General features: G+C 51.4%; 1 protein-coding gene across 6 annotated transcripts in view; it reads right to left on the bottom strand.

The window, feature by feature from the left end:
* DSN1 (DSN1 component of MIS12 kinetochore complex) overlaps window positions 1-17641 on the bottom strand; it is a 149054-nt gene that overhangs the window by 79089 nt on the left and 52324 nt on the right. For all 6 annotated transcript variants that reach the window (XM_068124867.2, XM_068124865.2, XM_068124869.2 and 3 more), the window contains one exon: window positions 10903-11034. In XM_068124867.2, the coding sequence (XP_067980968.2) occupies window positions 10903-11034 (132 nt within the window). The remainder of the gene's footprint in view (window positions 1-10902; window positions 11035-17641) is intronic.

Below are 17641 nucleotides of genomic sequence, written 5' to 3' on the forward strand. Positions count from 1 at the left end.
TGGAGGGAGGAGTGGGATTGAAGGGAGTGAGGGAGTTTGTTCCAGAGGCGGGAGAAAAGAGGAATGAAAGAGTGAAGGTGAGCAGAGAGCCGAGATTTCGGCAGTTTAACCATCAGAGGGTTGCTGGCAGATCTTGTGCGACCTGTAGGAATATTTGGGGGACAGAGCACAGAGAGAGCTGGGGGTGCAAGGCCGGAGAGGAGTCGGTAGAAGACAGAAAGACCACCTACCTGCCTGCGGTGAGTGAGTGAAAGGCCCTCAGAGATAGCTTCATCACGGGAGATTCCAATAATTCTGAAAGCTTTGGTTTCAACAGCGTGAAGCCGAGCTAGGTGTGAGGCAGGAGCACCGGCCCATAGGGGAGAACAGTATTCCATTGAGCTGCGGATGAAAGCCTTGTATGTGGTGAGGAGCTCAGGTGTGCCGAGGAAGGACTTCGCACGACGGAGGATGCCCAGTCGGCGACTGGCTTTGGAGGCCAGCTTGGAAATGTGGTTTTCCCAAGAAAGATCATGGCAGATAGTGAGACCCAAAATCTTGAGCGACAGAACTTCTTGGAGAGGATTGTTGAGAAAGTAGATGGGAGGGTTGTCCAGTCGATCTTTTCGGAGAGACATAGTAAGAGTGTGAGATTTGTCAGGATTGAAAGACATGTTCCACTTGTTTGACCAGTCTGTGATTTTGTCCAGGTCTTCAGAGAGTGAGGAGGCAGCAGACTGCCGATCTGAGGGAAGAGGAATGGAGCGGCAGAGAGTGGAGTCATCAGCAAAGAGATAGAGAGGATTTTCGAGAGAGTCAGAGAGATCATTGATGAAGACCAGAAAAAGCACGGGGCCCAGAACACTGCCTTGGGGAACTCCAGCCTGAACAGGAAGAGGAGATGAGAGAAACCCATTCAGGGCCACACGTTGACGACGACTAGAGAGGAAGTCCGCCAGCCATGCGTGGAGATTTCCATGGATACCAAAGGAGGAGAGTTTGGTGAGCAGAGCGGGGTGCCAGACCGTGTCGAAGGCACGTGATATGTCGAGGGAGACAGCTCGAATTTCCTGTTTGGCATTGAGGACCTCCATCCATTGTTGAGACAGCAGAAGCAGCATGTCCAGAGTAGAGTGACCTGGTCTGAAACCAAATTGATGATCAGAGATCAAGCCATTGGAGAAGAGGAAAGATTTCATATCCGAAGCAGTGATGGATTCCATGACTTTGCTGATAATTGGGAGAAGGCTGATTGGTCTGTAGTTGCTAGGATCTGTTTTTGCACCTTTTTTGTGCAAAGCGGTGATGTTGGCTGATTTCCAAGCAGATGGCAGTTGACCTTGAGCAAAAGAGAGGGTGAAGAGAACAGAGAGAGGGTGAGATAGAGCAGCAGAGCAGGATTTTAGGACCCGTGGGCTGATGCCGTCGGGTCCAGTTGCAGAATCAGAGTCGAGGGTTGACAGAAACTTTTCCACCTTGTCAGGAGGAAAGGACACGGAGTCCAGGAGCAGCAGGTTACGACTGGGTATGGTGGGTACAGAGAGGGATGGGTTTGGGACACAAGATTTAGAGGCAAACACAGAGTTGAGGCATTCAGCTTTTTCACGTGCGGAGTCAGCTGTGTAGCCGTTTGAGGTAAGGGAGGGGATGGAGGGGGAACAAACACCAGAAACGGATTTGACCAGACGCCACCAGGATTTGGAAGAGGGAGACAGATAAGAGAGTTCGGTCTTGAGAACGGAGAGATATTGTTTCCTGGCTCTCCTGAGGGTGGACACACACTTGTTTCGGGCTTTGTGAAAGGAAATGAGATTTCCTTCCGTTGGATTTGCTTTCCAGGAGACGAAGGCAAGTTGTTTCTGGGCAACAGCCTCACCACAAGATTCCGTGTACCATGGACGGGAGGAAGGGTATGACAACTGAAGACGAGATGGGATAAATCTGTGCATGAGAGAGAGCAATTTACTTTGGAAGAATTCCCAGGATGAGTTGATGTCAGAGGTGGTAGAGATGGGAGACCAGTCCAGATGATTGATGGCTGCTTGAAGACCGTGCCAGTTGGCCTGAGTGAAATGCCAGACTCGTCGACGCTGAGCAGGCTCCCTGAGGATGGTCAGAGAGATGTCCACTTTAACAAGGACATGATCAGATGATCCGATCGGAGCAGAAGAAGAGCAGCAGACATTTTCAGGGAAGTTAGTCATAACCAAGTCCAGAAGAGAAGATGTTCCGTTGACTGAGATCCGGGTCGGGAAATTGACAGATTGTGTCAGTCCCAGTGAGTCGCAGAAGTCCTTTGCTGAGGAGCCATGGCTGGTGAGAGAGGTACCCACACCCAGCCAACTGGCATGATGACAGTTGAAATCACCACATATGAGGAAGAGAGAGTTGGGATGAGTAGATAGAAGTTGGTCCATATCATCAGACAGCGAGATGTAGATGGAGTCATCACTGTTTGGTGGACGGTACAACACACATATGAACAAGAGGTGGGAGCGAAGGGGAAGCCGTAGCCAGAGGTATTCCTGGGGGTGAGGTGGAGAGAGTGCAGTGCAGGGCGAGTGAGGAAGAGAGTTTTTGATAAAGATAGCAACCCCGCCTCCAGGACGAGGCTCAGGTCTATCATACCGGAGGAGGGAGTAGCCCGGGAGAGATACTATGGAATCAGAGACATCATAAAGGAGGAAAGTTTCTGTTAAGCAGATCACATCTGGTTTGACAGAAGCAACCTGTATGGAGAGATCAGTTAAGTTTGAACGAAGGCCCCGGATGTTTGAGGTCCATACCGTTAATGAAGAGGAAGGGGGAGCATCAGATACAGAACAGGGGGGAGGAGGGGTAGGGTAAGATGTGGAAGAGGTGGAAGAGGTAGGGAGAGCTGTTGAAGGTGTGTCAGAGATTTCAGAATAGCTCGGGGAAAGGGAAGGATGGGGCGGACAAAAGGTTTGATGGTGATTGGGTGAGCCACAATGAGGTGTTATTTGAGGAGGGGGAAGAGTGAGGCAGAAGGTTGGGGGAGATGGAGGTGAGAGTTTGAAGGGGGAAGAAGCGGGGAGGACGCTTTGAGGAGGGGGAGTGAGAGGGGGGAAATTGAGAAGCAATGAGGGTGGGGAGATTTGAAAGGGAGGGGTGAGGGGGGAGTTTGGGAGGGAAGGGACAAGGGGAGGGATTTGAAAGGGATGGGATATGGGGGAGATTTGGAGGGGAGGGGTGAGGCAGGAGTCTAGGAGGGGAGGGGCGAGGGGGCGTCTTGGCGGGGAGGGGTGAGGGGGTAGTTTAGGAGGGAGGGGGCAAGGGGGGAGATTTGAAAGGGATGGGTGATGGGGAAGATTTGGAGGGGAGGGGTGATGGGGAAGATTTGGAGGGATGGGGTTATGGGGAAGATTTGGAGGGGAGGGGTGAGATTGGATTTTTGAAAGTGTACGATTTATGGGAAACGACCATTTATTGCAAAATGAGTTTCTTGTGACCTTCGAGTTAAAAATACGTTTAAGGACGCTGGATGGAGGATGGAGTGCAGGAGAGTTTAGGGAATGTAGAAAAAAGGCACTATAGGAGATGGATATTTTTTTTGGGATGAATTGATTTGGTGAGCAAGTCGAAAGCAGCCTTTTAAAGAAGAAGAAGAAAAAGGTGTTATAAAATATGACGGAATACATAACTTGAGGGGAAAGTGTAAACATTGAAGGTTAATGAGTGAAAACTATCTGGGGAAATGGGGGAGAAACACGTGGTCGAAGAACGAACGAACGAATAAGAATGAATAAACGAATGAGAACAGAGAAGGAAATGTTTGTTTGTTTTTTTTTTTTGTTTTTTTTTGAGTTGAGATTTACACAAGGAAGTAGGCTATGGGTGAAAAGACTGGGAATACAGAGAACGAAAGTTATTGGATCACAAAAGACGGACCGCTGAGAAAAACAAAGCCTCAAGGTTGTACAGTGCACACTGTACAAGGCCTCAAGACACGACACGAATTAACACGATTTTCAATACAGGTATGAAAGATTTGCACCAAGTGTTCTTTTCTTTTCTTTGAAAGTGTTCTTTTCTTTGAAGGCTTCATTTTGTTTTCTGTTAACATAGAGATAATGTGCTTTACCAAAAGTTCTAATTTGTTCTCATCTGTCCACAGAAGGATTTTGGCTTGTTCAAGTGTGTTTTGGAAAACTACATTCGGACTTTCTCATATATCTCTTTCTTTTTTTTTTTCTTTTTTTTCTCTCTCTCTCTCTCTCTCTCTCTCTCTCTCTCTCTCTCTCTCTCTCTCTCTCTCTCCCTCTCCTCTCCTTTCTCTCTCTCTCCAGTGGGGTCCTCTTTGGTCTCCTACCATAGAACCCCCTTTCATTGAGTTGGTGACGGATGGTGCGAGTTCAAACTGTAGTACCTTGTGTCTGAAGGTCAGCTTGAATCTGTTTGGCAGTTGATTGAGGTGCTTTTTCCACCATTCAAACAATCCTTCGCTGCAATCTTCGTTCAACTTTTCTCTTGCAGTCACGTCCAGGGAGGTTGGCTACAGTGTCATGGGTCTTAAACCTCCTGATAACATTGCGTACGGTGGACAGAGGAACATCAAGGTCTCTGGAGATGGACTTGTAGCCTTGAGATTGCCCATGCTTGGCTACATTCTTGTGTCTGGCCCCCTCAGACAATTCTCTGTTTTACTTTCTTTTCTCCATGCTCATTGGAGAATGTCTTTCACTGTCACACACAGTGACAAAAAACAGCAGAATGACTCCTTTTCTCTATTAAAACTGGTTGAATGAGTGACTTTTATATTGTAGGCACCTGCAACTCACCACAGGTGAGTTCAATGCCAAAGTGAAGGAGAATCACCTGCTTGAAATCTAATTATTTCTAACAACTTCTAAAAGGTGCCAATTATATTGTCCAGGCCATTTTAGGATTTCTGTGTGGAATAAGCTAAGATTTAGCAATTTTTTCAGCTTTTTTTGTTTTGTTCCACTGCAACCAAAGAAATACATATATGTGGATACCAAGATATTTTTTTAATTTCAACAATTTTCTGGAAGAAATGTGCATTATTTGAAACAAGTAAATGAAAAAACATGTTTTAGGTCTACACACTTTTATTTAAAAAAAAGAAGTTTTAAACCTATATAAAATAAAAAAAATTAAAAATTGTTTTTAAAATTCAATTTTGATGGATGAAAATGTACCAGAAAAGAGGACCAGAGGCCAAATTTCAGCTCTCTTGGACGTATGGAACTGAGAAAACAAATGGCTCAAATATTTGAAATGGGACAAACAAACAAAGTTCAGATGAAGTTAAATAAAAGTGTGTAAAAAGTGCAAGGGTGCCAATATTTTTGGCCACGACAGTACTACGCATACCTAATATCACAATTAATTACTTTACTCTCCAAGACATTTACCAAGGAACAAGCTAAACTATACGAAGCAATGCCAACCTCGAGGAGTCATTTCCACAACAATATTTTTACAATCTCCAGCCAGGCCTATTTCTATCCTCTCACTAAGTTTTGATTTTTTTTTTTGTTCCTCTCCCAAGCCCAACTCTCTCTTCTTCCAGCACCCAACTAAATATTTGTATAAATAATACTCTTATACTATTTGTTTGTTTATCTGTCTTTCAGACACCAATATTTTTTCCCAGATTATTTTTCATGGTTTTGTTTAAATATTATTTAAATATGTTTAAACCGCAGCCGTGATGCTGACGCCGCCCTCCCCCCCCAAACCCCCCCCAGAATTTCAACGTTTCCCAGTGTGTACCCTGGATTAGAATCGGTACACCGTATCCCTGCGTGTCGTAAGAGACGTCAGGAAGTTGGCGTCAGGAAGGGCATCCGGCCATAAAAACATTGCCTCAAAAAGAGAACCATGACAATTACAACTACATATGGGCAGGGTACAGCCCGAAGTGGAGATCGGTTTCTGAGGTTTGGGACATGGAATGTAGGGACAATGACAGGGAGATCAGGAGAAGTGGTGGAAGTATTGGTCAGAAGAAGAGTGGACATATGTTGTGTGCAAGAGACGAGATGGAAGGGAAGTGGTGTGAGAATGGTGAAGGGTAGGCAGGGACAGAAATACAAGTTTATGTGGCAGGCGTGCCTGGAGGGCGTGAATGGTGTTGGTGTCCTGTTTTCTGAGGAGTTTGTAGACAGTGTGGTGAGTGTGACTAGAGTGAGTGATCGGTTGATGATGGTGAAAATGATGATTGGAAAGCTCTTGGTGAACGTCATCTCGGGATATGTTCCGCAGGTTGGTCGGAGCGATGAAGAGAAGGACAAGTTCTGGTGTGCGATAGAGAAGCTGATGGAAAACGTGAAAGATGAGGAAGTTGTTGTGGTAGGAGGAGACCTAAATGGACATGTCGGAAGGAGTATGGCTGGTTTTGAGGGAGTTCATGGGGGTTACGGATATGGTGTGAGAAATGGAGAAGGTGAAAGGATTTTGGAGTTTGCTGATGGAGCTGATTTGTTGATTTGTAATACTCAGTTCCAGAAAGAGGATAATAAGCTTGTTACATACACGTCAGGTGGGTCGACGACAACCGTTGACTACCTGATGGTGCGTAGGCGAGATAGGGGGCACCTCCGGGACACAAAGGTGATCCCGGGGGAGGAGGCTGTTTCACAGCACCACTTGGTTGTCTGCGACATAAGGGTGAAAGGTGCGAGGAGAGCTCGGCGGGTGAAGTACCAACCGAGAATGAAGGTGTGGAGGTTGTAAGAGGTGACAGTAAGGGAGGCATTAAAAGAGAGGCTGAGTAGGGTAGAGGATGATGTGGTTGAGCTTGAAAGTGGTTGGATATCAATGAAAGCTAGTCTGTTGGGAGCCGTTGGTGAGGTATGTGGATGGACAAAAGGACCACCGAGGCACTCGGAAACATGGTGGTGGGATGATGAAGTTGGAAAGAGGATTGACGAGAAGAGGAAGAAGTTCAAGGAGTGGCAGAAGGCGAAGGGTACGGGAGCAGAAACAGCAGAGCATGAAAGTTATAAGGCAGCCAGGAAGGCTGCAAAGAAAGAGGTAGCAAAGGCGCAGGAGGCATGTAGGAAAATGTTCGTAGAACGCTTGGATTCGGAAGAGGGTCAGAGAGCAGTATTCAGGATTGCAAAGCAGATAGCGAAAGAGAGGTGTGATGTGATGGGGGTGAGTTGCTTGAAGGATGAAGTGGGACAAATCGTTGTCGACCCAGATGGAATTAAAGGAAGATGGAAAGATATATGGAAATGCTGTTGAATACAGAGAATGAATGGGATGGCAACATAGAGAGTAACCCAGTTTTAGGACCGGCAGAGAAGATAACTGAGAAGGAAGTTGAGGAAGCGATAAAAGCAATGAAGAGTAGAAAAGCGGGAGGGCCGACGGGAGTTGTGGGAGATATGTTGAAGGCAGTAGGAAGTTGGGGTGTTAAGAGAATGACAGAGATCTGTAATCTGGTGGTGAAAGAAGGCCGCATTCCAGTGGATTGGGAACTGAGTACCCTCGTCCCTCTATACAAGGGGAAAGGTGACCCTCTGGAGTGTGGCTCGTACCGAGCGATAAAGTTATTGGAGCATGGAATGAAGGTATTGGAAAGGGTGTTGGAGAGGAGGATAAGGAAGAAAGTGAAGATCGACGAAATGCAGTTTGAATTTATGCCAGGTAGAGGAACGACAGACTCGCTTTTCATTGTGAGGCAGTTGCAGGAGAAGTACATGGAGCAGAGGAAGAGGTTGTTTCTTGGGTTTGTTGATCTGGAGAAAGCATTCGATAGGGTTCCACGCAAAGTATTGACATGGGCATTGAGGAAGTTAGCAGTGGAAGAATGGTTGATCAGAGTAGTGATGGCAATGTACAAAAGAGCGCGCACAGCTGTAAGGACGAAGGACGGGAACAGTGGTGAGTTTGAGGTGAAGGTGGGAGTGCATCAGGGGTCGGTACTAAGTCCACTACTATTTGTAGCTGTGATGGAGGTGCTGGCTCAGAACGTAAGGGAGGGTTTACCATGGGAGTTGTTGTATGCAGATGATCTGGTGTTGATTGCGGAAAGTATGGATGGACTGAAGGAAAAGATGAACAAGTGGAAGGAATGTATGGAGACAAAAGGTCTGAAGGTGAATATCGGAAAGACGAAGGTGATGGCAAGTGGTAAAGCATGTGGTGAGGTGGAAAGAACTGGGAAGTGGCCCTGTGCTGTGTGTAGGAAGGGTGTCGGAGTGAACTCCATTCAATGTACAATGTACGCTGAGTGGGTTCATCAAAAATGTAGTGGTCTGAGAGGGTCATTAACCAGTGTGGCAGCTACATTCAAATGTAAGGTGTGCACAGAGGGAGCTGCAGATGGAGGAAATGTTGAGTTGGATCTTGGAGATGGCGTGAAGGTGGAAGGTGTGAAAACATTTTGCTACCTCGGAGACATGCTGAATGGAGAAGGTGGATCAGACTCGGCAACGGTTGCTAGAGTGAGATGTGCATGGAAGACGTTTCGGGAACTGAGTGGCGTGCTGATGAGGAGGGGAGTGTCGTTGAAGCTGAAGGGAAAGGTTTATGCTGCATGTGTGAGAAGTGTTATGATTTATGGGAGCGAGACATGGGTAATGAACGTAGAGCAGCAACGAAGGTTGGAAAGGGTGGAAATGCGAATGGTTCGATGGATGTGCGGAGTATCATTGAGAGAGAGGAAGACAAATGATGAATTGCGTCAGATGATGGGAATAGAGCCTGTGATTGATGCTGTGAAGAGGAACAGGTTGAGATGGTTTGGTCATGTGTTGAGGAAGGATGAAAGTGACTGGTTGAGAAGAGTGATGGAAATGAATGTAGAAGCAAGTAGAGGACGGGGAAGACCGAGAAAGACTTGGCTAAAGATGGTGGAAGAAGAAATGCGGGCAAGGGGGTTAACAAGGAGAGATGCAGAAAATAGGGCAAAATGGAGAAGATTGTCATGGGGACCGCAAGGCTAACCCCGCTCTAGCAGGGAAAATGGCCTTTTAAAATGCATGTTGTTGTTGTTGTTGTATCTGTCTTTCAGACGATTTTAAATAAAACTACTTGACCGGGGACTATACACCCATATCATTATAAATGCCTTTGTCTGAGGAGTTTCAGTTGTTGATTAATTTTTCCATTACAAATGGCTTAGTGGTTTGCTAAACCCTGCTGCAGACATGGGGATTTAAAAAATCATTTTGCTTATAAATCCGCTATTTTTAGGGGATTTATTTACTTTTAACAGTTTTATTTTATGCATTAAGGGGCCCGTTGGTCCGTTGTACCAAATTTCCATTGGTCTTCACGGCCTTGTAACATACCTGCCTGCCGGACTGAGGGGGGTCTTTTGGGTCATCTGGGTCTTTTGAGTCCTCGGGGACTTTTGGGTCAAAGACTTTTTAGGTCCTTGGGGACTTTTGGGTCATTAATGACTTTTGGGGTTTTTTGGGTCCTTGGGGACCTTTGTGGCATTAAGGACATTTGGGTCATCTGGTGTGTTGGGTCCTCGGGGGTCTTTTGGGTCTCAGGTGTTAAAGGGTCTTCCAAGGTCTCAGCAGTCCAAAGGTACATTTGAATAGTACGTAATTAATTAATAGATGTACATAACTAACTAACTAACTAACACACACACACACACACACACACACACACACACACACACACACACACACACACACACACACACACACACACACACACACACACACACACACACACACACACACACACACACACACACACACACACACACACACACACACACACACACACACACACACACCTTATCCATTTATAGCAAATAGTTGTCAATGAATCAACCATACACTGCTTCAATCTATTAGCTTTGCAGTCACAACAAAGGGATTGCAGTGTTACGATTATATTAACAATATCATTATTATTATTATGAAAACGATATAATTGTATTAAAAAAAACCTGGGGTAATTTGTCTAAAGGGCTTCAAGGTGAGGCATGAAGCCTAAGGCCTATACGTACTGTGTTGCTGGAAGACCCGTAACGCTGATGCTTTTGATATTTGATGGTCATTTTAAGAATCGGTTTGTTTGTTTCACAGTTCACACTGAATGAAAAACGTAAGGGTAGAGCAAGGCGAATGTGATATGTGACAGGTCCGACGATATGTTCGGCCTGAAAGGCCGAAATTGTATGATTTTCACCTGTATACGTGCCATAGTGCAAGTAGTTTACTGAACCCTGCTGCAGACAATGTGGGATTAACAAGTGCCAGAGTACAAGTGATTTAGTGAACCCTGATGCAGACATGTGGGATTAATGGTGCCATTGTACAAGTAGTTTGCTGACCCCTGTTGCAGACATGGAGATTAACCTTGCCATTGTACAAGTGGTTTACTGAACCCTGCTGCAGACATGTGGGATTAATGGTGCCATTGTACAAGTAGTTTGCTGACCCCTGTTGCAGACATGGAGATTAACCTTGCCATAGTACAAGTGGTTTGCTGAACCCTGCTGCAGACATGGGGATTAACCTTGCCATAGTACAAGTGGTTTACTGAACCCTGCTGCAGACATGGGGGATTATTAGCCATGGCACAAAATATATTTGCCCCACCTCCCCCACTATCCATCCCCCCACTCCCTTCAGGCTGCTCCCAAAGGGAGCGGGTGTTTCTAGTATTATTAAAGTGTTGGTCAAACAAATCTGGGGACTGCCCTCAGATCCCAGACCATAGACCACCTGTTTTGCTAGGACCATAGACCACAATATTTAATTTAGACATACAACTGAAAATACTAAATAGATAACTGTGAAGAATAATAATTGCCTGGAAGAGCACTCATTCAAGACATTTCGACGAGAGAGTGGTTTTCATTCAGGACAATGAGAACAACAGTTTTTGCTCTATCGCTGGCATGTGATACCACTCCCTCGTATGCGCAGTTATCATGCTGGAGCGCGAGCGCAACATACTCACCAGAACTATTTTGGATTAGCGGAGGGAGAGACTTGCGTACACGGCCACATATGAAGCTGGAGCGTCTTCGAGACCGCTCACCCTTTGATGTCTCGTTATTGACATCTTGGGACATGGGTGCATGCTGACACTCTGAAAATTCAAGAGACAAAAAACAAGTGACGGGTTATCATTCGGTTAATGCTCGTGTGTTCTGTGTCAATCTTTCATCAGTACCCCAGCATCATCTGAATGAAGACCTCGGGGAGGGGCAGGAATACGTATTTCGTGAACTTTTTGGAATTCTGGATGTAAATGCATTGTGTTTTAGTGCAGGTTAGATATCAATTTGTCTTCCACAGCCTCCCCTAATATATTTCTGAAGATAACTAGAGGATAAATGCTGAATTGTTATAGTCTGGTTTTAGGCCGTGAGCAGGTCTGAGCTTTCATTTAGTTTCATTCCATTAAAAGAGTGCAACTTATCTTCGCTTGAATACATTTTAGAAACATATTTTGTCATCAATATAAAAAGTTCGCATTGAAGGAACTGCGCTCCAACGCGAGTCGAAAGAATTGACGCGACCAAAGACGGAATTCGTCCGAGTTGCTTTATTGAAACAAAACAGCTCAGGTATTCTGACAAGCCCGTTTTTCGGGCAACAATATATATACACATTTATGTCGGGAAGTTTGCCCGGCAAAAGCTATACCGGGCATGCCCGGGTATCAAGGGCGAGCCTTGGAAAGGCGAGTCTGGACCTGCCCGGGCGTGTTTGGCTGCGGCCTGGCAAGTCGAGGCTGGGCGTGCCCGGGCGCTCTGGGCGAGCACTGGAAAGGCGATAGCGGGCATGCCCGGACGCTCTGGGCGAGCCCTGGAAAGGCGATAGCGGGCATGCCCGGACGCTCTGGGCGAGCCCTGGAAAGGCGATAGCGGGCATGCCCGGACGCTCTGGGCGAGCCCTGGAAAGGCGATAGCGGGCATGCCCGGACGCTCTGGGCGAGCCCTGGAAAGGCGAGAGCGGGCATGCCCGGGAAAGACGAGACCGGGCGTGCCCGGGAGGTTCGGGCGTGCCCGGGAACAGTGAGTCCGGGCATGCCCGGGAGAGGCGCGTCTGGCCGTGTTCTGGCCGGTGCAAGGCGATTATGTACATCCAGCGGTAACCGCTACACACGCCCCTCCAGAATCGACCTGCACCGGCAGGGTCAATTTAAGGGGGGTCCGGATGACCCGGCCGAAGCGACCCCTGGAGGGTCGTGGGGAGGGGTCTGACGTGGTGGTGGGTGGTCGAGCGGGGGGAACTGTGGACGGGGGGCGGCCTCGCCGCGGAGGAAGGGCCAACCGTGGTGGTCGGTCGACGTCCATGTGCGCCGGTTTGAGGCGGTCCACAGAAATCCGGTCCGGCTGGCCGCCGAAGTCGACGATGAAAGACTTGTCGCCCCGTCGCAGGACCCGGAAGGGCCCGTCGTACGGCGGCCGGAGTGGCCCCCGGTGCGCGTCATGACGCACAAAGACGTACTCCGCTGTGCGAAGCGCCGGGGGGACGTAGGACTGGGGGCCACCGTGGCGGGACGTCGGCACGGGGGAAAATCGTCGGGCGGCCTCCTAGAGGTCCGAGCGCTGGCGAGCGGCGGACCAGGGACTGGTAGCGTCAGGCACGAATTTGCCCGGGACGCGGAGTGGCTGGCCGTAGATGAGCTCGGCGGCGGACGCCTGGAGGTCTTCCTTGGGGGCCGTGCGAAGGCCCAAAAGGACCCACGGCAGCCGGTCGGCCCAACCGTCGTCCTGAAGGCCGGCCATGAGTGCGGCCTTCATGGAGCGGTGAAACCGCTCGCACAACCCATTGGCTTGGGGGTGGTAGGCCGTGGTGCGGTGCAGTGTGACCCCCAACGAACGGGCGACCGCGCCCCAAAGCTCAGACGTGAACTGTGGGCCGCGGTCGGACGAGATGTCCGCTGGTGCGCCGAAGCGCGCGACCCAGGTGGCGATGAACGCCTGCGCCACGTCGGCGGTGGTGGTGGAGGTGAGGGGCACGGCCTCCGGCCACCTGGTGGTCCTGTCCACCATGGTGAGCAGGTGGGTGAACCCCCGCGAGGGGGGCAGGGGACCCACCAGGTCCACGTGGACGTGGTCGAAACGCCGTTCAGGCACGGCGAAAGGTGCCAGCGGGGCCTGGGTGTGGCGGTGGACCTTGGCTCGCTGGCAGGCCGTGCAGGCGTTGGCCCAGTCGCGGATGTTTCGTCGAAGGCCGTGCCAGACGAAACGCGCCGACACCAGCTTCTGAGAAGCTTTCCAGCCCGGGTGAGAAAGGCCGTGGATGGAGGCGAAGATGCGGCGCTGCCAGGAAACGGGCACGATGGGGCGAGGCTGGCCCTGGGAGACGTCGCAGAGCAGGACGGTGCCCGCGAAGGGGATGTCGGCCAGGCGGAGGCCCGTGTCCGCCACGCGGAGTGCCTGCACCGAGGCGTCGGTGGTCTGGTCGGCCGCCATGAGCGTGAAGTCCACGCCGAGGTGGACCGCGTTCGCGCTGGCCCGCGAAAGGCAGTCGGCCACGGCGTTGTCTTTGCCGGCGACGTGCTGGATGTCCGTGGTGAACTCCGACACGGCGGAGAGGTGGCGCTGCTGGCGGGCCGACCACGGCTCCGTGACCTTAGCCATTGCGTAGACCAACGGCTTGTGGTCGACGAAAGCCGTGAGCGGGCGGCCCTCCAGGAGGTGTCGGAAATGGCGAACGGCCAGGAATAGCCCGAGCAGCTCGCGGTCGAACGTGCTGTAGTTTAACTCGTTCGGCCGGAGTTGCCGGCTGAAAAAAGCGAGTGGCTGCCAAACCCCGTCCACCCATTGCTCATGGACGGCGCCCACCGCGTAGTTGGAGGCGTCCGTAGTGAGGGCGATGGGCGCGTTGAGCACCGGGTGAGCCAGCAGCGTTGCGTCGGCGAGGGCCCGTTTGGCACTGGCGAAGGCCGCGTCCATGGCCTCGGACCAAACAATGTCATGCTTGGCCGGCTTGCCCCGGAGGGCCTCGTAAAGGGGCCGCATGAGCTGAGCAGCGCGGGGCACGAATCGGTGATAAAAATTCACCATGCCGAGGAACTCTTGGAGGGCCTTGATGGAACGGGGACGCGGGAACGTGGTGATGGCCTCGACCTTGGTCGGCAGCGGCACGGCCCCGGTCTTGGTGATGCGGTGGCCCAAAAAGTCAACGGTCGTCGCGCCGAAGTGGCATTTGACCGGGTTGACAATTAAGCCGTGCTCGCTGAGGCGACCGAACAGTGTTCGGAGGTGGAGGAGGTGCTCGGCGCGGGACGTGCTGGCGACGAGGATGTCATCCAGATAGACGAAAAGAAACGGCAGGTCGCGCAGCACGCCGTCCATCAAGCGCTGGAACGCCTGGGCCGCGTTCTTGAGGCCAAACGGCATCCGCAAAAATTCGAACAGGCCGAACGGCGTGATGACGGCCGTCTTCGGGACGTCGGCTCGGCCGCCCGGACAGGTACCTGGTGGTAGCCCCGTATCAGGTCAATTTTCGAAAAGATGACCCGTCCCGCCAAACGGGCGGAAAAGTCCTGAATATGCGGGATCGGGTACCTGTCGGGGGTGGTAGCGTCATTGAGACGGCGGTAGTCGCCACACGGGCGCCATCCACCCCCCGGCTTTGGCACGATGTGCAGTGGCGAGGCCCACGCGCTATCGGAGCGCCGCACGATGCCGAGGTGCTCCAACGCGTCGAATTCGGCCTTTGCCACGGCGAGCTTGGCTGGGTCGAGGCGGCGGGCCCTGGCGTAGACCGGCGGGCCCGTAGTGGGTATGTGGTGCTCGATCCCGTGCCGCACCGCGACGGCCGAAAACGTCGGCCGCGTGAGGGCCGGGAATTCCACGAGCAGGCGAGCGAACTCGTTCGTTGCCGGGAGGGCGCACGCCAGTTCGGTCGGCGCGGAGCTGCTCATTGTGCACGCCAGGGAGCTGAAGGTCTCGGCGTGGACAAGGCGACGTCGTTTGACGTCGACCAGCAGCCCGTGCGCGCAGAGGAAGTCGGCGCCCAGCAAAGCCACGGGGACGCTGGCGGTAACAAAAGTCCATTGAAAGCGCTGGCTGCCGAAGCAGAGGGTGACGACGCGTGGGCCGAAAGTGCATATGGCCGAGCCATTAGCAGCGACCAAAGAGGGGCCGCAAACTGCGTCCAGCCTGTCCTGCTCGGAGGCAGGTATGACGCTCAGTTGGGCGCCGGTGTCGCACAGGAAACGCCGTCCAGACGCTTTGTCCCGAATAAACAGCAAGTTGCCCGAGTGGCCGGCGCTCATGGCTGGGAATGAACGCCGGCCCGGCCATTTCCCGACCTGCCGAAAGTGCACGGGGGCTGGCACGTCCGAGCCTTGTGTCCGAACCTGGCGTGGTAATAACACCACGCCCGGTCAGGTGGAGGCCCCGGCCGTCCTGTCGGAAGCGGACGGTGCGGCGTGGCGGCCGCCAGTTGCACCGGCAGTTCGGCCTCCAACCGCGCAGGGCGCTCGGGCGTCGCCTCGGACGGCGGCGGGCTCCAGGTAACCGCGCCGATGTGCTGGCCCGCCGAGGAGATCTTATCGGCTTCCCTGATCAACGTGCCAGCCAGGGCGAGGCGTACCGGGTTAGGCAGCTGACGGAGGAACAGCTCCCGGAACAGGAATGCCGGAGAGTGCTTGCCGAGCAACGAGAGCATATAGTCCATGCGCTCGGACGGGCGCGTGTCGCCGAGCTCGGGCAGGTCAAGCAGGCGCCGTGCGCGTGCTGCCGGTGAGAGGGCGAAAGCGCCGAGGAGGAGCGTCTTCAGCGCGTCGTATTTGTCAGCAGCCGGCGGGTGCTGGAGGAGGCTCAAGGCGCGGGCCGCGGTGGCGGAACCGAGCGCCGCCACAACATGGTGGAAGCGGGTGTCGTCCGCGGTGATGTCTCGCAGGGCGAACTGGGAGTCCGCCTGGGCGAACCAAACAGCCGCGTGAGCCTCCCAGAAGGTAGGCAGTTTAAGCGTCACTGCCGTATCCATGTCGGTAGGTCACCAATGAAGGAACTGCGCTCCAACGCGAGTCGAAAGAATTGACGCGACCAAAGACGGAATTCGTCCGAGTTGCTTTATTGAAACAAAACAGCTCAGGTATTCTGACAAGCCCGTTTTTCGGGCAACAATATATATACACATTTATGTCGGGAAGTTTGCCCGGCAAAAGCTATACCGGGCATGCCCGGGTATCAAGGGCGAGCCTTGGAAAGGCGAGTCTGGACCTGCCCGGGCGTGTTTGGCTGCGGCCTGGCAAGTCGAGGCTGGGCGTGCCCGGGCGCTCTGGGCGAGCACTGGAAAGGCGATAGCGGGCATGCCCGGACGCTCTGGGCGAGCCCTGGAAAGGCGATAGCGGGCATGCCCGGACGCTCTGGGCGAGCCCTGGAAAGGCGATAGCGGGCATGCCCGGACGCTCTGGGCGAGCCCTGGAAAGGCGATAGCGGGCATGCCCGGACGCTCTGGGCGAGCCCTGGAAAGGCGATAGCGGGCATGCCCGGACGCTCTGGGCAAGCCCTGGAAAGGCGAGAGCGGGCATGCCCGGGAAAGACGAGACCGGGCATGCCCGGGAGGTTCGGGCGTGCCCGGGAACAGTGAGTCCGGGCATGCCCGGGAGAGGCGCGTCTGGCCGGTGCAAGGCGATTATGTACATCCAGCGGTAACCGCTACAGCATCATGAATTTTGTACAACACGAAGTATTTGCCGTTAATAATTAGCACTATTTTCTAAGAGCGTATCCGCTTGCGGGGCACTGAGTTGGTCGCGCGGCGTATTAGTATTGACGCCCAGCCAATCATCAGACAGTATTCTCACAAGCACTATATTTATCCATCAATGGCGTTCTCCATGAAAGGGGTGAATTGCAACGATGTCTGCAGAAAAGGCGTCAAAATTCGGACCAACTGTCTGTCATGCACATATCATCTGTGAAGAAACATGATATTCGTACTTTCGCAGATTTGGTGGGATAAGTACCGTTAATATCTAATATTAATCGGATGGATGATGTGTGTGTGTATGTGTGTGTGTGTGTGTGTGTGTGTATGTGTGTGTGTATCATTGGTTGTTATCTCCATTTGCAGGGTTCAGGAGGTGGAACGGACCCTCCCAGTAACCAAACTATCCACCTCTTCTTACGTTAGGGATCACGGATCATGGACCAAGCTGTTCAACTTTTTCAGAGTTTTGTTCCAAGGGCTCTTTTTAGGATCATCACCGAACCCCAGATTGCCTCCAGTTGTAGTTCATTTGTGGTAATATTTCCGGGGATGGTTTTTAAAATCTCAGTGAGGTTCTTCTTCATCTTCCTGTTGTTCCAATATTATCACTGGTACAATTTCGATGCTCTTCAGCTTCCAAGATCTCTTGACCTCATTTTTGAGGTCCTGGTATTTGGTCATTTTCTTGATTTCTGCATTGTTTAGGTCAAAATCGTTGGGTACTGATATCTCAATAATCAATGCTGCCCTTACCTTTTTGTTCTTGAGTACATGTCCGGACGTAATGCTTTGTTTTCTATGTGCACGCTCGATGGAATAATCAGGTCGTACATGAGCATGACGTCCTCATTTTCAATGATTGCCCTTGGTTAGTGTTTCCATGAGTTTTCTAGTACTAGGATGTTTAATTTTTTTCAGATGTGCCAATGAATCTCTTTGCATTCTTTGTTATGCCATTGTGTGTAAAGTCGTTCTGATAATAGTTTTTTGCATCCCGAGAGCAGGTGACTAGT

This window comes from Myxine glutinosa, chromosome 8, assembly GCF_964187855.1.
Source record: "Myxine glutinosa chromosome 8, kmMyxGlut1.1, whole genome shotgun sequence".
In the NCBI taxonomy this organism is placed as follows: Eukaryota; Metazoa; Chordata; class Myxini; order Myxiniformes; family Myxinidae; genus Myxine; species Myxine glutinosa.